The sequence below is a fragment of the Kwoniella botswanensis genome, chromosome 1 (assembly GCF_036426115.1).
Source record: "Kwoniella botswanensis chromosome 1, complete sequence".
NCBI classification, from domain to species: domain Eukaryota; kingdom Fungi; phylum Basidiomycota; class Tremellomycetes; order Tremellales; family Cryptococcaceae; genus Kwoniella; species Kwoniella botswanensis.
Window position 1 is genome coordinate 9,065,177 of NC_088599.1, and position 24,675 is coordinate 9,089,851.

The 24,675-nt window shown below is 43.7% G+C and overlaps 9 protein-coding genes across 9 annotated transcripts; 5 read left to right on the top strand and 4 right to left on the bottom strand.

The window, feature by feature from the left end:
• Positions 1-4: 4 nt before the first annotated feature.
• L199_003412 (uncharacterized protein) lies at positions 5-1,270 on the bottom strand (the record flags this gene model as incomplete). The annotated part of the gene is made up of 4 exons (XM_064889145.1): positions 5-284; positions 362-856; positions 947-1,138; positions 1,227-1,270. The coding sequence occupies 4 exons, from the start codon at positions 1,268-1,270 to the stop codon at positions 5-7; spliced, it is 1,011 nt and encodes a 336-aa protein (XP_064745217.1).
• A 768-nt stretch (positions 1,271-2,038) lies between these two features.
• On the bottom strand, positions 2,039-2,969 carry L199_003413 (uncharacterized protein; the record flags this gene model as incomplete). Its single annotated transcript, XM_064889146.1, has 5 exons — positions 2,039-2,111; positions 2,192-2,523; positions 2,602-2,701; positions 2,773-2,843; positions 2,898-2,969. The coding sequence occupies 5 exons, from the start codon at positions 2,967-2,969 to the stop codon at positions 2,039-2,041; spliced, it is 648 nt and encodes a 215-aa protein (XP_064745218.1).
• An 834-nt stretch (positions 2,970-3,803) lies between these two features.
• L199_003414 (uncharacterized protein) lies at positions 3,804-7,688 on the top strand (the record flags this gene model as incomplete). The annotated part of the gene is made up of 14 exons (XM_064889147.1): positions 3,804-3,906; positions 4,049-4,172; positions 4,235-4,258; positions 4,321-5,443; positions 5,562-5,734; positions 5,850-6,038; positions 6,094-6,159; positions 6,216-6,390; positions 6,474-6,498; positions 6,582-6,626; positions 6,695-6,779; positions 6,997-7,110; positions 7,177-7,309; positions 7,449-7,688. The coding sequence occupies 14 exons, from the start codon at positions 3,804-3,806 to the stop codon at positions 7,686-7,688; spliced, it is 2,619 nt and encodes an 872-aa protein (XP_064745219.1).
• Positions 7,689-8,304: 616 nt separating this feature from the next.
• Positions 8,305-9,647, top strand: L199_003415 (uncharacterized protein; the record flags this gene model as incomplete). The annotated part of the gene is made up of 6 exons (XM_064889148.1): positions 8,305-8,374; positions 8,457-8,691; positions 8,814-8,964; positions 9,026-9,244; positions 9,349-9,515; positions 9,584-9,647. 6 exons carry the CDS (start codon positions 8,305-8,307, stop codon positions 9,645-9,647), a joined length of 906 nt encoding a protein of 301 aa, XP_064745220.1.
• An 870-nt stretch (positions 9,648-10,517) lies between these two features.
• Positions 10,518-14,204, top strand: L199_003416 (uncharacterized protein; the record flags this gene model as incomplete). Its single annotated transcript, XM_064889149.1, has 20 exons — positions 10,518-10,571; positions 10,631-10,664; positions 10,724-10,738; positions 10,799-10,870; positions 10,942-11,365; positions 11,445-11,755; positions 11,855-11,987; positions 12,073-12,079; positions 12,175-12,308; positions 12,393-12,537; positions 12,623-12,736; positions 12,801-12,815; positions 12,896-12,918; positions 12,982-13,069; positions 13,133-13,167; positions 13,239-13,337; positions 13,401-13,475; positions 13,554-13,826; positions 13,904-13,984; positions 14,093-14,204. The coding sequence occupies 20 exons, from the start codon at positions 10,518-10,520 to the stop codon at positions 14,202-14,204; spliced, it is 2,244 nt and encodes a 747-aa protein (XP_064745221.1).
• Positions 14,205-14,645: 441 nt separating this feature from the next.
• On the bottom strand, positions 14,646-15,477 carry L199_003417 (uncharacterized protein; the record flags this gene model as incomplete). Its single annotated transcript, XM_064889150.1, has 6 exons — positions 14,646-14,699; positions 14,766-14,812; positions 14,884-14,989; positions 15,081-15,107; positions 15,213-15,295; positions 15,393-15,477. 6 exons carry the CDS (start codon positions 15,475-15,477, stop codon positions 14,646-14,648), a joined length of 402 nt encoding a protein of 133 aa, XP_064745222.1.
• A 754-nt stretch (positions 15,478-16,231) lies between these two features.
• L199_003418 (uncharacterized protein) lies at positions 16,232-17,430 on the top strand (the record flags this gene model as incomplete). The annotated part of the gene is made up of 4 exons (XM_064889151.1): positions 16,232-16,459; positions 16,561-16,796; positions 16,906-17,008; positions 17,128-17,430. 4 exons carry the CDS (start codon positions 16,232-16,234, stop codon positions 17,428-17,430), a joined length of 870 nt encoding a protein of 289 aa, XP_064745223.1.
• A 391-nt stretch (positions 17,431-17,821) lies between these two features.
• L199_003419 (uncharacterized protein) lies at positions 17,822-20,113 on the bottom strand (the record flags this gene model as incomplete). The annotated part of the gene is made up of 10 exons (XM_064889152.1): positions 17,822-18,015; positions 18,093-18,155; positions 18,280-18,512; positions 18,577-19,187; positions 19,248-19,366; positions 19,431-19,505; positions 19,572-19,748; positions 19,820-19,860; positions 19,927-19,986; positions 20,091-20,113. 10 exons carry the CDS (start codon positions 20,111-20,113, stop codon positions 17,822-17,824), a joined length of 1,596 nt encoding a protein of 531 aa, XP_064745224.1.
• A 1,479-nt stretch (positions 20,114-21,592) lies between these two features.
• On the top strand, positions 21,593-24,448 carry L199_003420 (uncharacterized protein; the record flags this gene model as incomplete). Its single annotated transcript, XM_064889153.1, has 7 exons — positions 21,593-22,131; positions 22,203-22,343; positions 22,445-22,747; positions 22,825-22,909; positions 23,009-23,182; positions 23,268-23,927; positions 24,011-24,448. 7 exons carry the CDS (start codon positions 21,593-21,595, stop codon positions 24,446-24,448), a joined length of 2,340 nt encoding a protein of 779 aa, XP_064745225.1.
• Positions 24,449-24,675: the final 227 nt, after the last annotated feature.

Genomic DNA, 24,675 nt, shown 5'->3' on the forward strand with positions numbered 1-24,675 from the left:
ATCCCTAATCCAAATTCGCTTTAAATTTCACCCATCTTTCCCCTTCACCCTTCTTTGGATTCCCTTCATCATCCAAAACCAGTACATCTCTTTCGACGAAGATCGTCTCTCCATTTTCTTTTACAATGATGACTGTAGACGTTCTCGTACCGTACCATCTTGGTTTTGGGGACTGTCCTGATTCTGTAGTAGGGGTAGTAAACGCATTGGCGGAAGGAATCGTGATGAGAGGGATGGTAGTTGATGATAATGCGTCGGACTCCTTGGTTATTGGTATACTTTGGCTGTCAACGCAGCATAATAGACATCAGTTCATCACTCATTTCTCGAGTGTGATGAGTATAGAACAGCGATAACTCACGATAACACTCCAAACATCCTCTCTATAAGCTGTTTATCATCCTCTCCGCCTTTCTGCCATTGCTTCAAAGTATCCACCATCCTCTTCTCCCCTTGTAGGACTTTAGGCCAAGGTTCGTTCATTGGCGAATTGCTTATCCCAAAACATTGAGCAGCTAACTCATGTGCCTTTCTCTCCTCCCCTTTAAGGGGATCACAAGGTTGAGGGGCGGGAGGTGGGGTGGGATGGGAAGAAGGGATATGTAACTCCGTTAAACAAGGAATAGGTCTATTTGTCAGATAACCGACTTCCCCTTTTCCCTTGTGTAGAGAAAAGAGCAGAAGGTTGAATCCTTCGTATTCGCCCGATTGGGGATAATGGGATGATAGGTAGTCATGTACTCCGACTGAAGATGAGGGAGGATTGGATAGGAAATCTCGGAGGAGGAGACCCCTGGAAGGTGGATTGGGGGAAGGTCGAAGAGGGGGAGTGGGAGGGGTAAGGCGGACGTTGGTGCTGAATGTCAGAAGTATCTAGATTAGCAGTCTTTCCCAAAAGCACATGATTGTCTCGAGCCGAGAGGAGGGTAGTAACATTTCGACTTACAGTAAGCCGACTCTCAAATCCCTTGTAATGCCTAACCAAGTCCCACCGTTCACTGCGCCTTTATCTACACCAGATAGTACCCAAGGTTCCTTCTCGTCGTCCTCATCTGGAGAGGTGGTGTGAGAGAAAGTATGCCATCGTGCAGGTGCAGTAGGTCGAGAGAGGAACTCATCTCGATTTGAAGCTAGAATACTAGATATGGAGATGGTAAGAAACAGGATACCTCCTTAGCATTGGACAAACTAGTTAGAGAGAAGAAGGCAGAGGAGTTGTCACCCACAGCTTGTATCCCGGTTGTGACAAAGTGAAGAATGCGATACACATATTTGTCTAGCTCGTACGTTGAACAATATTATACTGATACTAGGTGAGGGGTATGGGAAGCGAGAGGATGGGTGCTTGATCCCTGGGTCATCTGAATGCGGATAGATCATATAGATATATAGTGAGAGCTCTCTGCGACTGATACAGGTATGGACAATGTCATTGCGAAGTCATGAGAAGGTGGTGGGTCGAGCGAGGATGAACTTTAAAAGGAGGTAGGTGAATGATCAAGGGAAACTCGTGGACTTGTGATTTGTAGCTTCGTTTGCGTAGATTTCCAATTGCATATCATCCCTGGATGTAAGAGAGCATGAATGAAGAGGCTATGGCCCCGACCTATCTCGGACGCAAGGGCTGAATGGCTGAATGACTGAATTATGAGATATGCAAGTGATCATGCAAGCCAAGAGTACATTAATGCTACGTATGAATGCTACATGATCACATGAGATGTTTAGGTTCCTGCAATGACGAGATCAAGACAACCTTAAATTCGCCACCCACTCGTCAACCTGTGATTGCTGAAGTGCTTCTTTCAAGAGGTTGCCATTCGAATAATTCTCCAGAGTCAATGTTAGGTCCATCCATACACCTCAGCAGCTCCAGGCTTTCGATCACGGGGTACAGGTGCACAGAAAGATGTAAGAGTACCTAGAGCTGTTGGTTGTGCTGGTGTCACAATGTCACATATCATAATAGTATAAAACAATATTATATATACAATTCTTCACACAATAGTCGAACCAGAGAAGTACTACCGACGGAAATCTAGGTCGATGAAAGGTGTTGGTAGTCATCAACTTGTGGTTGTGCGACAGTTTCCTCTACTTTGCCATCTTGACTGTATACGAGGGAGCGATCATCAGTACCTCTCAACACGCACATAGATTTAGAAAGATGCAATGTATGAATATCACTCACATATGCAATCTCTTCTCCATGGCATTGATCACTTGCCTTTCCTTCTCTCTCCTTTCCTTTCTCTCCTTTCTTTCCTTCTTGATCTTATCCATTTCAGGTCCAGGCCAATGATTCACATCTATCGGCGGACAGAAGTAGTATTTGAGAAACGAGGTCACTTGGTGGTCTAACCATCTTTTGACTGTGCGTGAGACAACTACTTCGGGTTGATTGTTTCTATCTCGGAGAACGAAGGCGGGGTGACTTGGTCTTCTAGATGAAGAATGAGAGGTCGGAATATCGATTTCTGCAAGAGGGGAATTTCGGACCTCTTGTGTAGCTAGGCTTGTGATCTGCGAGTCAAGTCATATGTATCAGCTCCGGTTCAACCATAGTCGCTCCCACATATATGTAACGTATTGTGGATATACATTTGCGATGGCCTCCTGCGCCACTGCTTTGGCGTCGACCATCCAATGCTCTCGAGTGAGCGGGACATCTAGGAATGATCCCTTACGACGATCGAAAAGGCTATAAAAGGTCGATACCGCAGCGATCAGGATAAAGAACGCCAGGCGTATTGAGACGATAGTTCTACTTACTGTTTTTCCATTGTGTACAAGACGGCGGCATTTAACATGAACCCGGAAAGCGCATGAACTTTCTGGGTGGCCTGAGGTGAAGACTCATCAGTAGACGTCTCAACGTTGCATGATGGACCGCTTACCTTGGCTGCCTCGAGCGCAGCCTGCCCGTCATCCAGGTATTTACGCTGATGATCCTTTAATGCGAACACCATTGTTTATTATTATCAAGACGGTAAGATTTGTGTAATTCTGTAGTGTTGTGCCATGATAAGGAGGCAGTAACACAACAGAATATTTACATTTTTGTAACCGTCTGATCGGAGTCGAGATTTAGGTTCGAACAGAAACGACCAGTCGTATCAGAGGAGTGTCGTACATCTGGACGAGGGACAGGCCAAATTTGTTGACTGTACTTACACTCATCTTCCTTCTCGATCGGTTGTGATCATGAGCCCACCAATCATCTGTCAACTTGAGTCGGACATGTCATTGAATGATACTGTACATCATTATGCATGTGTAGATGAATAAATGGAATAATATTTGTGCTTGTGTCAACGAACTTGAAACTGTTCTTATCCGATGGTTGCTTTTCTAAAAGCTGAGCGGTTCAGGCACTCGTCGATTGTGCCTGAACCACGAGCATTCATCATTCCTCATTCCTCCTCCCAACCCATCATCATCCAACATCCTTTCAAACATGTACATGTATGCAATGACATCGAGCAAGTCTAGACTGGATACGACTACCCGCAGCCAAGGCAAGGTAAATGTGCGAGGTTGAAGCATGTTCTGAACTCCCTGATGTCACCATCAATTTCCGTTTTCAATCAACGATCAATCACTAGGACAAAGCGTAAACCACGACATGAAAAATTGTGTAAAGGGTGCTAGGCCAGTAGTATTGGTTCAAAATGGTGTATCAAAGAGATCATCAGCTAGGAAGTGGAAGACTATTCGTCTCTGATGGACATATAATACAACAACAACAATTGACCAGAAGACATCTACTAAAACATAAACATAAAGTTAGAGTCAAGATAAAGATGGATGAAGCAGATCAAAATGAAGAACAGACGGTCTGGGAAAGAATCAAAAATCACTTGAATTTCTTTAGGATACATGTGTTGATATTCACTTTTACACCGAGTGAGTCTTGCTCCCCCTCTCTGGCCTCTCTCTCCTCTCTGTCTCCCCATGCCCCCTCCCTCATCGTCTTCCCCCTTCTTCGGCCTCGGGTATCTCTTGTACGATAGGCTAGCTGCTTATGACAATGTGGCTGAAATGTCAGTCATTGCCGCCTGTGTCTTCTACGCTGCGAACGGATCTGCGTCTGGAAATGCCAATAGCACAAACCTGGGAAGACAGAAAGTCACCTTTTTGGATAGTCTATTCATCTGTTTCTCTGCAATGACGTGAGTGAACGCATCTCCACCTGGCAGATATGAAACAGCTGACGGACATTCGCTTGGAATAGAACATGCGGTCTCGTACCAGTAAAGTGAGTATGTCGTCAATGCCTCTGGCCCACCCACCGTCCACTGAATTATCATGCTATATCAGCATTTCGGCTCTTCACCCATTCCAACAAGTCCTCATTCTCCTCCTACTTGTAATCGGTGACCCAACTTTCGTCTCCCTCATCATGGTTCTAGTCAGAAAATACTACTTTAGAACGCATTGTGAACAATTAATCATCAATGACCGTCTACGACGTACCAACACTCTACATCCTACTGAAACAGTATTTCAAGGATTCGTTACCCAACCTATGAAGAGGAAGATCAAGACCATTAAAGAGAAGAAAGGGCTTTTTATCTCTGGACCAGTTAGTGCACATAAGATTGAAGGATACGTTGATGATCAAGATAGACATGGAAGAGAGGGTGTGACGGATTCCCCGGTGGAAATGGATCTCGAAGAAGGTAGGATATCTGAGAACGTGGATAATGATCGCGATCATGATCATAGTCAACCTTCAACTATTGGAAGATCAACTACTGCCATTCCCACTAATCCAACTTCACGAGCTGAATCACCCCATGCATACACTACGGCTTTACCCACTCCTATTTCGCCTGCTACCACTCATGGTCTGGGTATACATCCATCAGAGAGATCATATATCGCCAGACAGAGACTACGACAACAGACTCGAAAAGCTACACTAGGTGTTGGTCAAGCCGCAACCATCGATCCCATTTCACCAATTCAGCCTATTCGACAGCCCACACGTAAACCTACTATGGGTTCGCCATTGGGTCGCATCAAATCAACACCTTCTGCAGCATACTATAATCATCCTATCCCTCATCCTGAAGGACACAAGAATACAGGAATGGGTGGATTCCCCACTCCTCTAGAACTGATAAGGGACTATATGCCTTCTTCGACCAAGAATAAGCTCGCTAGACCAGTAAGAAAATTGGAGATACTGACTAATCCGATTTTCGATCGAACCAATAAAGATGAAGAAGCACATCCCCACCCGGCAGGCGAGGAAGGGGAAAGTTGGACGGAGATGATCAAGGGGTCGGTGGCTAAGTGGATGCCTGATGGATTGAGTGGCCTGGTGATTGGACGGAATAGTAGGTTCTGGACTGAAGAGTTGGATGATGAGGAATTGGAACAGATTGGGGGAGTTGAGTATAGAGCTTTGAGGTTGTTGAGTCATCTCGTTGGGAGTGTGAGTATTCCCCTTTCATGATCCAGGATAAAACATGTATATCTCTATACCCTGTCCTTCAACGATGAATATTCGGAGGATATCAACTGATGCGAGTTTTCGCTCATGTGACGTGTAGTACGTCCTCTTATGCCAGGCTATACCATTCGCCATAATATCGATCTATCTTGCCAAAGTGAAGAAATGGGATGCAGCATTCCAACCTATTCAAGGTGTTCAAACTGGTTCAGCAAACAAAACTTGGTTTTCTCTATTCTTAAGTGCTTCAGCATTCACAGGGACAGGTATGAGGTGAGTTTTACCCATTCGATAGGGTCACACAACTATATTAGTCCTATCAATCCTAATATTCAGCATTATCATAATGTGAAGCTAATCGAACAAATCATTCCTCTTGACCTTCCAGTCTCATCGATCAAGGTTTGGCCCCTTTCCAGGATTGTTATCTTATCATATACGTTCTCATCTTCGTCCTCTTGGCGGGTAATCATGCTTTTCCAATCATGTTACGGTTCATCATTTGGCTAGGAACTAAGGTCACTAGGAAAGGAGAGAAATTTGAGACTCTACATTTCCTATTGGATCATCCTAGAAGGTGAGCACGAATCTCCCAGCCCGAGTCAGATATACGCTGATCGTGAAGAATTCAGGTGCTTTTTATACTTGTTTCCAAGTCATCAAACATGGTACCTCCTCTTCATCGTGCTAACTTTCATGTTAGTTTCAAAACTCCTTTTACAATCAAGAAGATATCACTGACGTCTTTAATCAGCATCATCGAGCTTTTCGCTTTCTTGGTCCTCAACATAGGTCTACCAGTTGTGGAGAACTTGAGCGGCTTTGAGCGATTTTCAGATGGCTTGTTGCAATCTCTCAGTGTGAGGGCGAGCGGGTTCGGGATCGTGGCTATCGGTAATATGGCTCCGTCGGTGCTGTTCCTGTACATTGTGAGTTCATTATCCTTTTTATAGATTGACTGATAATGCAGCAAGCTAGTACTGATACGATTATCCGGTTTTGTAAATCGTAGATTTTGATGTATGTTGCCATTTACCGTAAGTCTTACTGATCTTCAGGCTTACTCGATTTGTTTCCAACCTTTTCCCAGGGCCTAAGCTGATAATGTGCTTGTATGAAGCAATCGCGATGTCCGTGCGATCTACCAACGTATACGAAGAGAAAGGTAGGTTGAAACAGATAGTAGTCACGTATCAAGTATATATCTAAAGCTTACATACTTCTCTTCGATAGCTCTTGGTGTATACGAAGCAGATGATCCTGATACTTTGGGTGAAGATGAACCTGAGTTCAAAGGTAGGAGACACGAGGTCTTCAGGTGAGTATCTGCTCCCCCTCATCTCCTCTTTCCTTTCGCTCTTCCTCTTCGCCTCTACATCCTCTACTTGTGTTTTTCTCCCGCCTTCGCCGTATCTTTACCCCTGATTTGTGCCCATTTATCACCTTCCGCTTCTCATCCACCCTTCCCATCTCCTTTCTCATTGTACCCTCCACCTCAACCATCCGTGTGTTGATAGCTGATTTAACGATCACAGTAAATACCTATTATGGCATATGCGCAAACAATTAGCATTCGATATCTGGCCATTGGCAGTAGCCATCTTCCTGATCTGCTGCTTCGAGAGAGGCAAGCTTATGGATCCCCAAAAGTAAGCCTTTCCAACCTTACTCATGATGAGTACGATGTAGAGGAAGGACTGATGATCGTTGGTAAGGTACGATTGGTTCACCGTCTTTCGAATCTTGTTTGAATGTACTTCTGCATATTCTGTGATAGGTTTAAGTCTTGGTACGCCGAACAATAATTTTTCGTTTGTTGGTGAATTTGGATATGCCTCTAAGATTGTTGTGAGTGAACTTCAATATGTACATATATACTTCCAATATCCACAACAATATGCGATGACTGCTCTCTCATTTGGCTCGTATAAATTGAAAGAGAAACATTGCTGATGATTCGATTTCATCTCTTATTTTCGAACATAAGATCATCTGCGTGATGTTGAGAGGTAGACATAGGGGATTACCAGTAGCTATCGATCGAGCAATTTTGTTACCTAGAGAATACTCTAGGATTGGTAATGCCCAGAGCCAGAATAACGGCGTAGGGGGAAAAGGGAAGAATGAAAAGGATGGTATACATGAACCGAATACTGCGCCTCGGAAAGGATCTCATAGAGTATCAGAATCGGCTGATACGGGGAATAGGAGTGCGACAGTCGAATGATGGTGTCTATTGTATCGTACAATGCTGGTCACACTTGTTGATATATACCTTGCATACAGTATTCACATAGAATGTATTTCCAGTTTCATGATTATGTTATGGATGCAGGGCATCTATCGTGTCGTCAATAACAGCAGATATAGCAATCAAAAAGATAGCACCACAACTTGGGAATCCCAGTTTAACCTTTTAACCTTTTTTAACCGATCGTGCCTCTTTGTACTTGTCGATTCACTATGAAGCAAACCTCCACATGAGCTGGACCCACTCCACTAAATTGTATTGTGACATCACATCGTGGTTTAGTAGTGTGGTTGCATACCTGTTTATGGGGCATAGGCGAGTGAGCACTTTAAGGTAAGAGAGGTATGACACATGTATATAGTAGTCGGTAGAGAGTCGGTCATTTGACATCATTGAGGATACCTATATTCACTTGCTTTTTAATATGGCTTTGATCGCACAAGGTATAAGAAGGTCATCTTGTGTCGTTAGACGATCAATCGTTTCCTCTTCTTCTTTACCTGTTATATCTATCACAAATCAATACAGATCCAAATTCAAACCTTCAATTGCCCACCCAACTCATCGTTCATACACTACACTACCACCCAGCATGTCCGATCACTCGCACTTGAAAGCCCAAAACTTATTTTCCTGCAAAGGTTTGACAGCAGTAGTTACAGGTATGTTCTCACTTTACCCTACAGGTATCATACCTCGGTTATCCATATCAAGACGACATGCTGATGTTGCATACTGTCCTAGGTGGTGGAACAGGTATAGGTTTGATGCAAACTCTCGCTTTGGTGGAGAATGGCGCGAAAGTATTTATAACTTCACGGAATGCCGAGAAACTTCAAGATGTAGCTAAGAAATATGGAGGGGATGGTAATTCCAAGGGAGAGATCGTGGCTGTACAAGGTGATATCTCCAATAAGGAGGGAATTGAGAAGTTGGTTAAGGAGATTGAATCTCAAGCCAAGGATGGAATTAATGTTCTGTAAGTCTACTGCACCTTCATCCATAGCCAATAATTCATTTCGATCGAGCTCTGCCATATGTATCTATGTCCTTCTCATGTGATTCTGAACGATCGTCGCTAATCTCCTCTTTGCTCTGCAGCTTCAACAACGCCGGTATCGCCGGTGAAGGTTCAAGAGAAGGATATGAAGATGTCAATACGGAAGATGCTAAAGCCTATTCGAGCCAGTTGTTGAAATCTGAATTCAAGGAATGGGATGATATCCTACATACCAACGTTGCGGGACAATACGTGAGTGGAATTGGTGCCATTGTATATCAGACAATTGGTAGCTAACTTGCTCTTCTGCCAGTTCACTGCAGCCGCTTTCATCCCCTTACTCAACGCTGGAGCCAAATCCACCAAAGGGTATGCCTCGCAAATAGTCAATGTCTCCTCGATCTCTGGGTTGATGAAAGGAGCTTCGGGAGGTCAATTCGCATATGCAGCTTCTAAAGCAGCTTTGGTACAAATGTCAAAAGTCATGGCTAAAGAATTTTTGCCTCTCAAAATCAGAGTTAATCAAATTGCTGTGCGTATGATTAGCATGAGCTGCACCCATCCGTTCATTCCATTTCATCTACGATTGAAATCACTATTATCCTATGTTGATTTGTGTATACTGTAATCGTTTAGCCCGGTATATTCCCATCGGAAATGACAGCTGGCGATTCTGACAAACAAACTCATAAATCCGATCTATCAGATACATCCAAAGGAAAAGGTTTGCCATCCGGTAGACCAGGTAACGAAAGTGATATGGCCGCTGCTACATTGTACCTAGCGAGTTATGCTGGTGTATTGTAAGTGTCAATCGTTCTTTCTCTGCTCCTTCTCCATCTACGAATCTTCACTAATAGTCGTGGTATAGCGTCAATGGTCAATTCATCGCTCCTGATGGTGGTGCGACAGTCGCTACTCCCTCATCAATCTAGATTATCGGCCTTATGCCAGAAAAATGTGAGGACTGGATGGAGAAGTATTGATGTAGCTATAGTGAATTAATGTAATATTCTCGATCCTGATATCCTCAATTCAAGATGTCCTGCGTAAGAATTATGGTACACGGCAGATCGGCCTCCGACTGCTACGAGAGTCCCCAATCCGAGTTATCCGGATTCATGGGCAAATCACATGCCTACGTCGATGGTTCTTTAATCGTTCTAGTGGTTTGCTAGTTCAAGTCTGTGCACTTGTCCGTTCCCTGCAGTCATCATCGCGTGCAGTATTTGGGTATGTATTTCCCAGTCCTCTCGTCATAGACGGCATCTGGCCACCCTGAGCATTTGGATGGACTACTGTGACTGTACTGTTTATAACGTATACGTACAACTTCGGGTAACTCACACCAGGTCAATAACCGGAGTACAAGTGTGCATCCACAAAGTCGCTTCTCCAAGAAAAACGGGGGAATTGAATGGAACTGTAACTGACTGTGACTGTCACTGCTGCTACTGTAACTCATCAGCAGACTACTCGTATCCTCCAGCCATTGCTTCAACAGAGCTATATACCTATACAGCAGACCAGTCAGATCATCTCATCCTCTACTCTCTGTGTGTACCAAACATCACCCATCTCAAGGAACGATCAACACGCTCACCGGCGCTGGCGTTCGTTGTTTATCGTCGTACTCTTTGATCGTCATCTTGTTCGCTTCAGTCACCATCACCAACACCATCAAATTACACGGACTCTACTGCCGATCCAATCAGGACGCAAGCTTCATATCGATATCTGTAGTACAACAGTACAACAGTAAATCATCACCTAATTCGTTATAGCATTTTGAGTATAACATCAAAATGGTAGGATTCGTACCTTATCCTGATAACCTCAACTTGGACAAGCTGAGTGAGGTGAGTGATTCTAGCTTGATGTTCCGATGTAAGAATCAGTAGCTGATGGGAGACTGCAGCCTATTCCAGGTACCCAATCTCAAGGTCAAAGTGGTAAGTAATTCCCCTCCTGGACCAAAATAGAGCATTAAGAAGCTGATACACTATAACAGCAACATATCGATGTGGTGAGCCAGCTGAAACAATGAGGTAATCCAATGGGTCTCGAGCTGACGATATCCCGGTAGCTATCTGGGACAAACAATGGTGGGAGAACCTTCCTGATGAACCTACCACCCTCTTCGAGTTATTCGAGCAATGTGAGTTGCCTCTCCCAAAACCTTGCTTCACCTCACAAGCCGTACTCTTACGCATTGTCACACCAAAATAGCCGTCGCTCGTCATCCTTCTCGAGCATTATTCCTTCGACGACCCCTTCTGCCGTCCAGCCCATCTGCACCAGCGTCCACCACTCAAGAACCAGTCTACTCCCGTACACTGGTTCCAACATCTTACGGAACCGTACAAACTCGACGATCCAATCTTGGTTCAGCCCTTTTGGCTTTGGAAAGAGATGGCAGACTCAAATCGTCTATAGAGAGGAACGGCGTCAGTCCTCCCGAAATTACTCATCCTGGTATACCGTACTTTGGCAACGCCAACAGAGTAAAAGGTGGTTCGAGGAGGGGTTGGGCCGTGGGGATCTGGTCGAAGAATAGAGAGGAATGGCAAGTGGTCGATTTAGCTTGTCAGGCTTATGGATTGGTGGGAGTCAGTCTGTATGAGACTCTTGGACCGGATGTGGCTCAGTATATGTCAGTGTAAAGTATTCCTGCTCCTCGATCCTGATTGCCTGACTATGGGAGAGATATTGACATTCGTTTGGTATGACAGTACGAACCACTGTCCTCTTCCTATCATCTTTGCTTCCTCAAACCATATCCCCTCACTCCTCAAGATAGCCCCCAAATGCCCCTCCCTCAAGATCGTCGTATCGATGGATCCTCTCCCTCGATCGGAGCATGAGCTCCTATCCCAATGGGCAGCAAGTCTAGGATTGGAACTGTTAGTATTGGATGATCTTGAAAAATACGGTTCGATGGATGGGGTTTTCATCGAACCTGGCCCTGTCAAAGGGGTTCAAGGTGAATTGGAATTGGATAGGGAGAGGGTGGTCACCATTAGTTACACCAGTGGAACTACGGGTAAGTTAAATTGCATGATTTCTTTCACCGTTCCATGCTTTTCTAATGCTTAACTTCATGCCGATCGTGGCTGATCATCACTTCATTCACCACGAATAGGCGATCCCAAAGGTGTGGTGCTCACGAACAAGAACTTGACTTACGCCGTACGTTCCAACATGCTTGGATCGACCGAAGGAATAACCGACGGCGTAGAATGGAAATACATCTCGTATCTTCCTTTGAGTCATATGTGAGTCGTATGATACTGAGATCGTATCGCTGGTGTTGCGATTGATAACTGATCATGTCCCTTTTCGGGTTGCAAATTATTACAGCTTTGAGGTATGTAAACATGTAACGCACAAACGATTAACACGAGGATCCATGAACTGATCTGAACTCGATTGTTCCGCTTCTCCTCCAAATTTTGAAATCAGCGATTCCTCCACTATGTCGTCATGTACGGTGATGGAACCATCGCATTTACCACAGGAGATGTAACGAAATTACTCGAAGATGCTCAGATCATTCAACCGAAGTTCATGGCCGGTGTACCCAGGGTATGGAATAGGTAAGTATTTCCTACCTTCCTCCGTTCCTCCAGGAAACTGTCATGATGGGATGCTAAAATACCGCACATCTGCTCTTGTTCTAGGATCCATGCGGCAGTGGCCACTCAGATGGAAGCTGGCGGGCTGAAAGGAGCTTTACTTCGACGAGCGGTAGATGCCAAGATAGCTAATTGGAGACAGACTGGAAGTGTTACTCATCCATTGTGGGACGCTCTTGTCTTCAGAAAAGTTAGTTTATTCTCTCATATGGACATCAGAGTCTTTGACGTGGACTTTCTTGACGATGTGCCAATTTCGCTAATATCTCTAACAGATCAAAGCATTGCTGGGTGGCCAGCTGGTCTACATGTGTTCAGGGGCTGCACCGCTAACTCCGGAAGTTCACGAGATGCTGAAAATCTGCTTTGGATGCGAAGTTGTACAAGGGGTGAGTGTTTCAATCATCAGACGCTGATGCTCTTCTCCAGCTGACTTATTACTTTTGTTTACAGTATGGTCTTACGGAGGTAGGTATACAATCTACTGAATCGAGGACGTCTATTTTACGGAGAAAAGAAAGCTGATATTGGTAATTTATACCTAATAGACCATCGGTACTTGTACTAAAGGGTGCGCCTCTGCCTTTCAACCATACCACATAAACAATGCTTAGCTGATACTGTATATCTATAGTATCGGTCAAGACGTCAGGGCAGTGGGTACTGTAGGATTTATCCAAAACTGTAACGATCTCAAACTCATCGATCATGCTGATATGGGGGTAAGTAATTTCTACTCTGCAGCTAGATTGACCCAGCTAAAACTGATGGTTCGTTGTGTGTAGTACACAAGTCAAGATAAACCTAATCCCAGAGGAGAGTAAGTGAATTCGAATACTGTAGACAATCATGTCAGGACTTATGCTGATCTGCATTGCTCCGGGTTTGTAGAGTCTGCTTGAAAGGGTACAATATCACTCCCGGTTATCTTCATAACCCTAAAGCCACCGAAGAGTCTATCGATAAAGATGGGTGGTTCCATACGGGAGAGTGAGTGATTAGTGCGAACATCGCTTTACACGGAGACGACTAATCGAACTTTCTTTGGATTAGTATTGGTGAGGTTGACGCGTATGGCCATTTGAAGATTGTAGATCGAGTCAAGAACGTAGTCAAGCTGAGTCAGGGGTACGTTCTTTTCCTTCCCCAATACTAACCATCTACACGTTATTAGTAAGCTTATACTGTTGTATATATGTGATTTAGTGAATACGTTGCTTTGGAGAAACTCGAGTCGCTCTATGCTCTCGATCCATTATTCGCCTCTTTACTCGTACATGGGGACTCGACCCGATCAAGTTTGGTTGCACTCGCTGTCCTTGACCCGGCTCAGGCAGCATCTCTAATTCACCATGCGCTGGGTAAACACGTCAAAGCTGAAGATCTGGCTGCACTTGAAAAAGCAGTGGGCGATAAGAAGATCAGGAAAGCCGTTTTGAAAAGGCTGGCCAGGACTGCTAAAGAGCATAAGCTGAATGGGTAAGTCAATTGCCATTGTTACAATGTACCGCATGAACCATGAGACTGATGAAATTGATGGATGGTTGGATACCTAGGTTCGAGATGATTAAAGGTGTTCATTTGACTTTGGCACCTTTCCCTGAAGATATCATGACACCTACATTGAAGATCAAGCGGTAAGTTGCGAGTTGCGAGTGGTTATCGCATCTTTTTCCTTCTTTCTCGTCCTCATAAGCCGAATGGAGGCGTGCTTGCTGATATTGACACATTCGTGGTTTTTATAGTAATGTTGCCGCTAAGAAATTCAATAAAGAGATTGATGCAGCGTATAAAGAAGCTGAAGCTCCGGCTGACAAAGATGAAGGTGCGGGAGCAGGTGCTGCATCTAAACTTTAGATCGGTCCAGGACAAGAGAAATAGATGTATATTGGGTAGAAATGGGTTTGATCGTGAATCAGTACGACACTCGAGGAACTGAAAGGTTGAAAAAGGGGGAAAGGAATGGACGGATCTCGTTATCATCTCTTTCTCTCTTGTTTGCTTGTATCAATCTTCTGGTAATCAATACATGAATGAAAATGTCTGTATGCAAAACTAAGACTTGGGATCTCAAGAGTACCGTTATCAGTAGATACTCATCTGTCAGAATCCCAAGAATGAATTCATCAGCTGAAAGAGGTCTGTCTTTCCGCCTAAGGACGCGCCGTGCTACTTTCGTCATGTTTTATTCCTGCTACAACTACAACTACGACCCTATCAACTACCATACCGACTAATATTTAACTATTCTCACTTTCCCTTTTTCGCTTTGAGCGTTCCTTTCCCAGAATGTCCAAGTTACAGCTTCGATTTCATCTCTTCGAATATCTTGGTGATATCGTCTTTCGAGAGCTAAGTGAGGAATTTGGCATGATGATCAGTAGTGAAGAAGGCAGCAACGGGTAACCAACCACTTACGTCTTTTTGAGCTGATTGATCGAAAGAATACGGATAATTATCAGCAACTACTCTAATACCATTACGAGAAATTGTTTTCTTTTCCGTTTTTGTAGGTTAATTGGATTTTCCCACTCACTTGGCCAACCAATGACTAAACCTTCTTCATCGCCTCTCTCAGCGTATTTGGGTATGACGTGAAAATGTACGTGATCTACCACTTGATGGGCTGGTCTACCATTGTTCTGCAGTACGAGTTCAGCGATTAGACCTTCGTTTTCGAGCTATGCGGATTGATATAGTTGGGATGTTGTGAGATTGGGAGTGGTAGCTCACTTGAAGAATATTATAGTTTTCAGCTCCCTATCAAAACAATTGCAAGTCCAATCAAGATGATCAGTTTGAATCCGATCCATCCATTCCTATGGAGGTATACCCGGGTGTATACTGGAGTAAAACCTCACTCACGGTAGCTATAGCTAACTTCTTCAAAGCTGGGATAATATCTCTCGTTTGATCATCTGGTAAATCACTTAATTTTGCAGCGTGGTCTTTCAGATCAATGATAATAAGATCAATCAGCTCTTCTCTGGACGATCAATCACATATCATTAGAGGACGATATGGGTTATGGTACGATTCACTCACGCTTAGGAATGACCAAACAGTGTCCTCTGGCGATTGGTCCAATATCCATGAAAGCGAAGATGGTATCGGTTTCGAGAAGCTTCATCCTACATCGTCAAGTCCCCAACATACACCAATTCACCCCCATGATTCAGATGTTAGGTCATTCTGTCATCATTGTGCTGTAACTTAAGAGGGAAGTAGATACTTGCGAAGGGATTTCACCTATACCATCACGATTCACAGTCAGCAAGTATTCAGCTCAAGTAAATTGTAAAAGTTGAAGGAGACTCACCCTTGATGATTTTACAGAAGATGCAGGAAGCGAGGGATGTCATTGTGGTTGATGATACAGTCAGATGTGATATGTATGAGCTAGTGTTAGGTGAAGGATGGTTAAGGTATATAACTGTAAGTTAACATTCCTGGTGCTACGAGTAGTCTTCTCACCGGCTCGAGCATCATCCGTGGTTCCGAGTGCAGTACAAGTGTGATAAGATGTGGAGACCCCTTACTCCCAAGGAGATGCATACAATCCCACGTCACGATTTTTCTTCGGCCTAAATGCTCTTCGGGTGAATCGGCCGATGAGGGGTGGAGGAAGGTCCACCGTGATGGATGAGATGGTGGTAGATGGTAGATAACCATATATCCATGCCCACATCTATAGATGACGATAAATATCGAGTAGAGAATATAATCTCAGCGAGTCAATTGGTTTTTGTTGTCCACTGAGATAAGAACCTCCGCTCGACTCTGAAAAAAAGATATAAAAACCCTTCTTCTCCTATCGCTTCCCATTCAATTCATTTGCATTTCCTCCCATATCATCTCACTGAAAAGCATTTCACTTCAACACCATGTCATACAAATCCAATCTGACCAACCACAATCCGGACAAATATCAGACCAACGCCTCGTTCGTCTACTCCGCTAAGAACTCTTCGCCCGTCTTGGAGTTACTTGATGCTCAGCCAGGGGAGAAGATCATTGATCTAGGATGCGGGACGGGTCAATTGACTATTCAAATTAAATCGATAGTGGGTGAAGCAGGTGAGGTGGTAGGTGTAGATAGTAATGAGGGGATGGTGAGTCATCCTGACCTCACTCTACAATCTAATCTCCAAATGGTAGATCATACAATTTAAAGCTCAAAAAAAGCTGATTATATGATTCGCTGGATTTGTAGTTACAATCAGCCAAATCATCTTCACCTCAATCGATAACCTACCTTCAAGCCGATATTCAGAACTTCCAATCTTTCCAGACTTCATATCCTGACTATAAAGGGAAGTTCGATAAAGTATTTACTTCAGCGACTTTACATTGGTGTAAATCTTCACCTGAAGGTGTATGCGATTTGGTCAATTGGTTATTGAAAGATGGAGGAAAGTTCGTTTTCGAATTTGGTGGATTTGGAAATGTGTAAGTTCAAACGACAAACAAACGTGCAATACCTCTTCTTACCATGACAGATCATACCATATTCAACCTTGTAAACTGAGGAGATGACCGATTGGTATTGTATTTACAGAGTCGGTATAAGATCCGCATTACATCAATCCCTCAAATCCATCAATGTTGATCCGATCCCACTCGATCCATGGTATTTCCCCACTGTAGGACAATACGAGAAAGTAAGTGAACAAGACAAATTCCCTTGCTTTTCTGTGTTGCATTAAACATCCCAGTCGATCTTGTCAATCAGCACCTGTCCAACTCACACGTACTGACTCAACCCTCTTACACTACTCAGGTACTACGTTCCTCCTCTCTCACTCCCCGATCCGTCAACCTCGTCCCACGTCCTACACCTCTCCCTACAGATCTTAGAGGATGGCTCGAGACTTTCGCTCGTAACTCATTTTTATCGTCTCTTACAGACGAACAAGCAAATCAAGTGTTGGACGATGTAGTGGAAAGATGTAGGGTGGATAATTATTGGTCAGATAATAATCCCGGGATTGGAGTACAGCCAACTTCGAGAGAAGTAGAGGGAGGGGAAGGGTGGGAAATCATGTATGTCAGACTAAGAGGGTGGGCTACCAAGTCTCAGTAGATTGTTTTGATCGTTCGTATTCGGTATCCACTCGATTTGCAGGTTAGGTAAGAAGAAAACGGTTATGCATATATGCATATGTGTGATTTGAGTATATAAATTATAGGTTCATTGGGAAAGAAAAGGTAATGAGAACTGATGTAAAGAGAATAGAGCGAATAGTAAATTTGAAAGAAAGTGTGGTGATATTGAACCATCCCCAATTGTTATCGCTCCCTCTTTCCAGGATCTTAAAGCTAGCACTTAACTACGTTTCACCTACATCTTAACTACTGAAATACTGACTTCCGATATATCCTCCTCATTCTCACCCTTGCATCCCTCTCTATCTTGTAATTTCCTCTTCCAGTCAGTCTCAACTTCCACTTTTTGACTTCACATATCCCTCCATCTACCTTCCGCCCTCAATCGCATTCTTGTAATCCCCTTCTCCATCACCTCGAGTCTGTTCCTCGGTATTATCCCCATTTCGTTGAGAGTGTTCAACGGAAGGTAGTACATCGGCATTGGCCAAAGAGATCTTAGATCCTCCATCGAAAGCTAGCGCGATCTCTTCGAGAGTGAACCCTTTGGTCTCTACCATGACTACGCACACACAAATATGGATCATCAGTCAGTATTAAGTTTCTCGAGTCCCAAGAACCAAGAAAAAGTTGACTTACAGAAGTATACTAGGACGAATTCAATGACTACCAAAGGCATGTAGACGATATAGTATTTATAACCTGATAAAAGCTCAAAGATTAGCATATTTATATACATATACATATATATCCGCTCATCGAGGATGGTTGCCATGGTCCCACGGTGAAATGAGTGGGTGGTGATCTGAGAAGAGTATAAACTCACCAATAGCATTCAAGGCAATTGCATCAACCCAAGCAACATAAGCACCCTGCAGTTGATATACCGTATTCCAGACTAATAACCCCTTCGATCTCATCGAGTAAGTCTGCACTTCCGAGGCGTAAGAGTAAATGACTGGACAGGCGAAATTGAAAAATCCTTGATAGATCCATACGAGTGAGACAGTAGCTATACCGGCTGATCTGCTGACTTCGCCTGTATTGGAGTATACCGCTCTGCAAATGATGAAACATCAGATATAAGTATCTATTTTCCCGATGGGTTAGACCGTTGACTTACCCAGATACACATAATCCTATCAAACACAGTAAAAGCCAAGGCCAAGTATACAGAACGATCTGTCTTCTTCCAATGAATTTCCCGGCGTAGACAGCAGCGATCTGACAAATCCAGGTGAACCCATTCAGACCCGCTGCTATACCCGTTTGAGTAGTCGGATCGGTTATTCCAACTTGATCAAAAACGATGGTATAGTACAAATACAGAATCGATGCTCCAGACAAGTTGAATAAGAAAGGCATCAAAGTAGCTAAACCTAATCTATGTCTGTTGGATCGTCCACTGAAGATAGTTGACCATTTTTCAGCTTTGGCTTCTTGCTCTTGGTTGATGGCATTTTTCATCTCTTCAAATTCGAATAAAACCAGCGGATCTTGGGGATCACCATTACCATGGTATGTGACCATAAATTGGAATGCCTCGTCTTGTCGACCGTGGGCATACAACCATCGAGGAGTTTCAGGAACGAATTGAACGGCGATGAGGATATAGAGGGCGAATCCTACTTGGATGATATAGGGGATACGCCATGACCATGAGCCCTGCATGTAGCCTACGCAGCCGAAAATTACCCATCCTTCGATGAATAGACCGAGGATGTACCAGGAGTTCTGGAAACACAATGATGTCAACTAGATCCTTGTATTGAATGGAGATGTGCATGCACTTACCCATGAATGAGCGACCATCGATCTAGATCTGGGATGACTGATCTCTTGAACCACGATCAAACTAGTCATAAGGAATGAAGTAAGACCGAAACCGATGATGACTCGTCCAACGCAGAATACTTCACATCGTTCGTTTACCCATTAGCCAATAGCTCTGTTGCGCCGTATGGTCGAATGACTCACAAGCATAACCATTCGCCCCTGACACACCAGCGATACAGCCGATGATCGAACCCAAAAGGATAGTAACACCGTAGACTGAAGGATTATTACATTAGCTTCAATCTATATCATCACAAGGTGAAAGGCGCGGCAAAAATTCACATCTAATTCCCCATCGTCTACCGAAATGCTCATCGATATAAGTGATGATTGGACCAACAGCAATACCGGAGAAAGAACCGCATGCATTCAAAAGACCAAGTTTGACTCCGTCAGGATAACCGACATCGGCTTGCCAGGCGTCGGAAGCTTGAAGACCTGATATGAGGGACCCGTCGTCTGAAAGTACCATAGAACATAACAACGATGTCAGTTGATGGGTCATCAGTTGCATTAGGTGTTTCACTCACATCCGTTCAAGAGCATTCCAACAGCTACGATACTCAGGAAGCTATTATCACGTCGGACTATCAGGCGAGGCTTCTCGAAGAAAAGTCGAGAGGGAGTGTCAACTCACAAGTTGAGCTTGAGCTTTCCTTTATTTTCATACCATTTCAAATGATCGCTCGCATTTGGGCTATTGGAGATAGACCAGTCAGTACAATTGTATAGATACCAAGCAACCAAGCAGCCCATCAAGATATGATAGCACTAGATGAGATTAGTGAAGAAATCACTTACATAGATTGCCAATCCGTTGACATCTTATTTATTGTTATCTACCTAATACAAGAATCCAGATACTACCCGTGAGCTCAAAAACCAAAACATTATTCAAAAGCAACTAGCGACGCAGGCATTATCCTGATCCGCTAACGACGGTATGATCTCAGCTCGAGTTAATTCCCCATCTCCTCCGTCCTAGGACAGAAAGGAACAATGGGAATCTCGGCACCCGTGTTGCTTTTTAAATCTAACATTTCATTTTTTCACTTTATAAAATCCAAAGAAGGATATAAAAAGCGTTTATCAAGATCTGTTGAAGATCATTTGATAAATGAAACAAGATAGATTGTCAAAATGTTTATTTTATTTTCTTCTATCTATTCTTAACATTTAGACTAGCATTTTATTCACGTTGACATCCTTCTTCTTTGGGAGATGTCATTTTTCACTTTTGAGACCGCGTTGCAAGATGGAGGAATATGTGGAGAAACACCTCGAGATTGATAACATCTCATGGTGTAGGTATTATATTTTGGGTTTTCTGATTACTGACCTAGCTAGAGTAGTAGTGGAGTACGGTTTGTTGTGCTTGTGTTTATGTATGCGAGTCTTGCGTAGATGAGTGTATGTACAAGATCAAAAAAGGATGAGAGATGGGGCTCAGACAAGATGGATATTATATATGGATATGTGTGTGAGAGAAAAAGAAGTGAGTAGTGGGAAAAAAGAGTCGGATGTGGATGTGATAATTTCGAATTTTGAGTGGTGGAGTACTTTACGGAGGTCCGATATTAACACATTACGCAATCGTGGCACAGAGAAGCCTGTGAGATCTGTTAACTACCCCACTATTAATGCTTCTTCATCAAGACTCGCCCCAAAGACAAGCATCTATCCTCGTGCGACTTGAGGGCTATCACGAATCTATCGAGTCCGGTGGGGCAAGATAGGCAAAGTGATAGTCATGTCCCCTAAATGGGATCCACTAACATCGGAGAAAATGTTCTGCGATACTCTTGGAGAGTAGACCGGAGAAAACAGAGCTTGTGAGAGGATATGCTTATCCTCATCCGTGTGACAACGTCTCCTCATATTCAATCAGGCCTATGACCGATGTCTCTCTCCTCGTTGCGTGCATTGTTGTGTTGAAAGCGTGTGTGAGCACCGAATCACCAATCATGAGTACTGGATTCGATGAGCGCTATGGGCGGATAATAACCGAGGTCCGTGTCCGTGATATGAACCGTGCCTTGAATGGGTCCACTCATCCGCAGGACAGAAATAGATTCAGTTGCAGATAAAGTTAACGAATAAACATCGGCACAGCTTTGCTCGAGCTGGTGAGAAGACGACTATCTTCTTTCTCGGCAGAGGTCAGGTCAGGTCCACGCTGGATGATACTGCAGTAATAGAGGATCGATCTTGAAATATAATAGAGGATCGATCTTGAAATATAAGACAAACCGCTCCTTCCGCTCACAACTCGAATTTAGTCAGTCACAGGCAATACTCGGAAAATGGACATCGACAAATCCGCCGCCCCACCTCGACCACGCCCTCGGAAAACAGTCAAGAGATGTCTCTGCATATCATGTATCCTCTTCGCTATTGGTGTAGGGATCTTCATTGGTGTCACTGTATTCTCAGCTGCTAGAACTACTATATCATGGTTCAAAGATCCTCATAAAGCTCTCGTATATAATGGGACTATCACACCTAACTTATCAAGCACGCAGGTAGTCAGACCGTTAATAGATTCAGAAACGAAATTTGACATTCTACTTACGGTATATGGTAGAATACCCAATGATGAGGTAGAAGATGAGAAGCAGAGAAAGGAATATCAAGATCAGATTGATAAAGATACCGAAACGGATACGGAGACTTACACGGGGAACGAATTGGCTCTATCAGCGAAAGTGGGTAGATCACCTGTTGAGATTAGGTATCTCCCTCAAGAGAGGGTGATCTATCAGGATGTAGTATTTAGAGGGTTGACATTGGAGGATAAGGATCTGGAGAAAACGGTGAAATTCGACTTACCATTGAAGAGGTTGTGAGTGATAGCCACCATTGGATATATCTCATCAACTGGACTTTATACTGATTATAATGTATCTTGAATAGCTACGACCACTTCCTGTACACACCAGACGTACGGGCTGCTATTGCATTATTGCCACAACGACCCAATAAATTAGACAGATTAGATAATTTCACGAGTTGGAAACCTGAAGAAGCAGAATTCCCTATACGAATAGATGACAAGTGAGTTGTCGGTGGAGACGAGCCAAGATAGCATTTTGCATCCATTCATACATCTCTGTCTGCTCAGCCATGATACCATACTGACCTGACATCGTACATAGCTTCATAGCGACTTCATCTCTCTACCCTCATACCGAGGAATACGCCATCCAATGGAAAGCTCTCGAACAGATGACTTACGCTTTCCCACTTATCGAATCCTCAAACCACGGTGATCCTTGCAACTCAACCAAAGCTGATTCAGATGACGATGGGTTCGAGGAAGATGACTTGTACGCGAGCATCATAGATGAAGTGGATGGTACTCCAGACAAATCAAAGGTTGAAGAGGAGACTCAGGAGAAGGATGTGGTGAAGAATGTGAAAAAGCAGAAATCATGGATGCATCCTCATATAGTTACTAGGTAAGCCATCCAAACCTTCCTGGGTTACGCATCAGATGAGAGACGTTGACTGATCCTGTATAAATGGAACACTGCAGATCCCATGTATATATTATGAAGGAGACGAGGATGTTCGATCGAAAGGCTTACGATAAAGCTCACAAGGAGTTGCGTAAGAACGCTGTAAGTGACAGATATCCTGTCTTTTCCTGTTACCTAGTGATGGAGATATGATCACACGGCCACGTACCTAATGGAACACATATGTTGTTTTCACCTTAGTGCGGTAAAGGTTCATCGGGTCATCACGTCTCGAGATTCCTTTGTTCTAGGACATATTTATCAAATGGTTATTGGGAGAATCGATTTGTTCTGAACCCATCAGAAGGCCAGAAGAATAAAGAGCTGGCTTATGGACCATATATCGATGCCATTTTCCATGCTGCGGGACCTAAGGTGGGTCATCCTTGTGGCTGAATCAGAAATGTGAAGGTACTATGCAAACTGATCTTCTACTTTTTGCGCCATTGGTCGATCGCAGGATGTTCACGCCCTACCGGTGACTCGACATAACTGTTCCGCCTCTCACAATGGTACGAATACATCAGAACCAACCCTCGATCCAGAATATTTCCCAGTCAACTACACCATCCGGTTCTCTTCCCTCACTCCAGCAAGAGTAGGCTTGTTGAATCATTTCGTCCAACCTCACCGAGTCTCACACAACGCTAGTGAATTCGAGATTGCCCATTCTCATAACGAGTGGGAACAGGCCAGTGGGGTATTTGGAGCTAAAAAAGAAGGTACTCACCCAATTCGACGTCTGATCATCACCACTCTAAGAACTTTAGTGGCTTTCCCCATCTTGGTCTTAAATTCTATTTATTGGTATACCCGAACGACTACAGTGGGGATCAACCACCCCGCAACCTACATCTCTTCCGGAGGGATGATCATCAACGCGTTGGTATCTCTCGGACAGGGATTCAAGGAGATTGACGGATGGTCAGATGGAGTATTACTGGTGTTGTTGAGTATATTGGAATTTATTCCTGCGATTTTGCAACTCAAGGTAACTCTTCCGATCGAATTGGTAAGGAACGGTTGGTGGAAATTTGATTTGAAGAGATGGAGGTGGAGCCATAATGAGCGGAATAGTATCAGGAGAGGCACAGGTATAGATCCGAAGATATGGATAGGAGTGAGTACAGCACAATCCAACTTACACAACATCATACCTCATTTGCAAGCTTAGCTGAACGAAACTGAATTGGTTCATGACAGATCTTCATATCTCTTTTCTCGATTATCTATTTCCCAAACAAATACTCACTCGCAATCCTCCATCCATCCATCCTCCCTCCTCCACCTATCCCTTCTGAATCGTCATCAGCAATAACAGCAATCCACGAATCCCCCATATTCGCAGCCTTATCACGCTCATTCGAAATTTTCGCATTGATCTTACAAATATCTCATAACGCTTACAACTCGACTTTCGCGGGTAATTACAAATTAACTACATATATGATTATGGGATATAGAGTTTCAGAACTGGTATATTTCGTACCGTTCATTGTGGGGACGTACGACTTGAGGATGGGTATCGCTTATATCACTGTCATTGAGGTATTGATAGAAGGAGTGCTGGTTTGGCAAGCTTGGAAATTACCTAAGGTTGATCAGAAACTTGAAGAAGATCAGAATCAAGTTGGCAATTGACGTTGGTAGGGCCTCTTGTATGATTGAGATGATAGATTTATATATTTAGATTTAATACAGTACAATTCATGCAAAAATTACTATCAAACCCTCTTGCCTCACTCGCTCAGCTCACAAAACTCCTTCATTGCCGATTATGACTTGACTACTTATCCTTCGCTTCTCTTATTTCCTGTCGCTCAAAACAGAAAAATCAAAAAACTACAGCACCCGGGATTCCCAAGTGG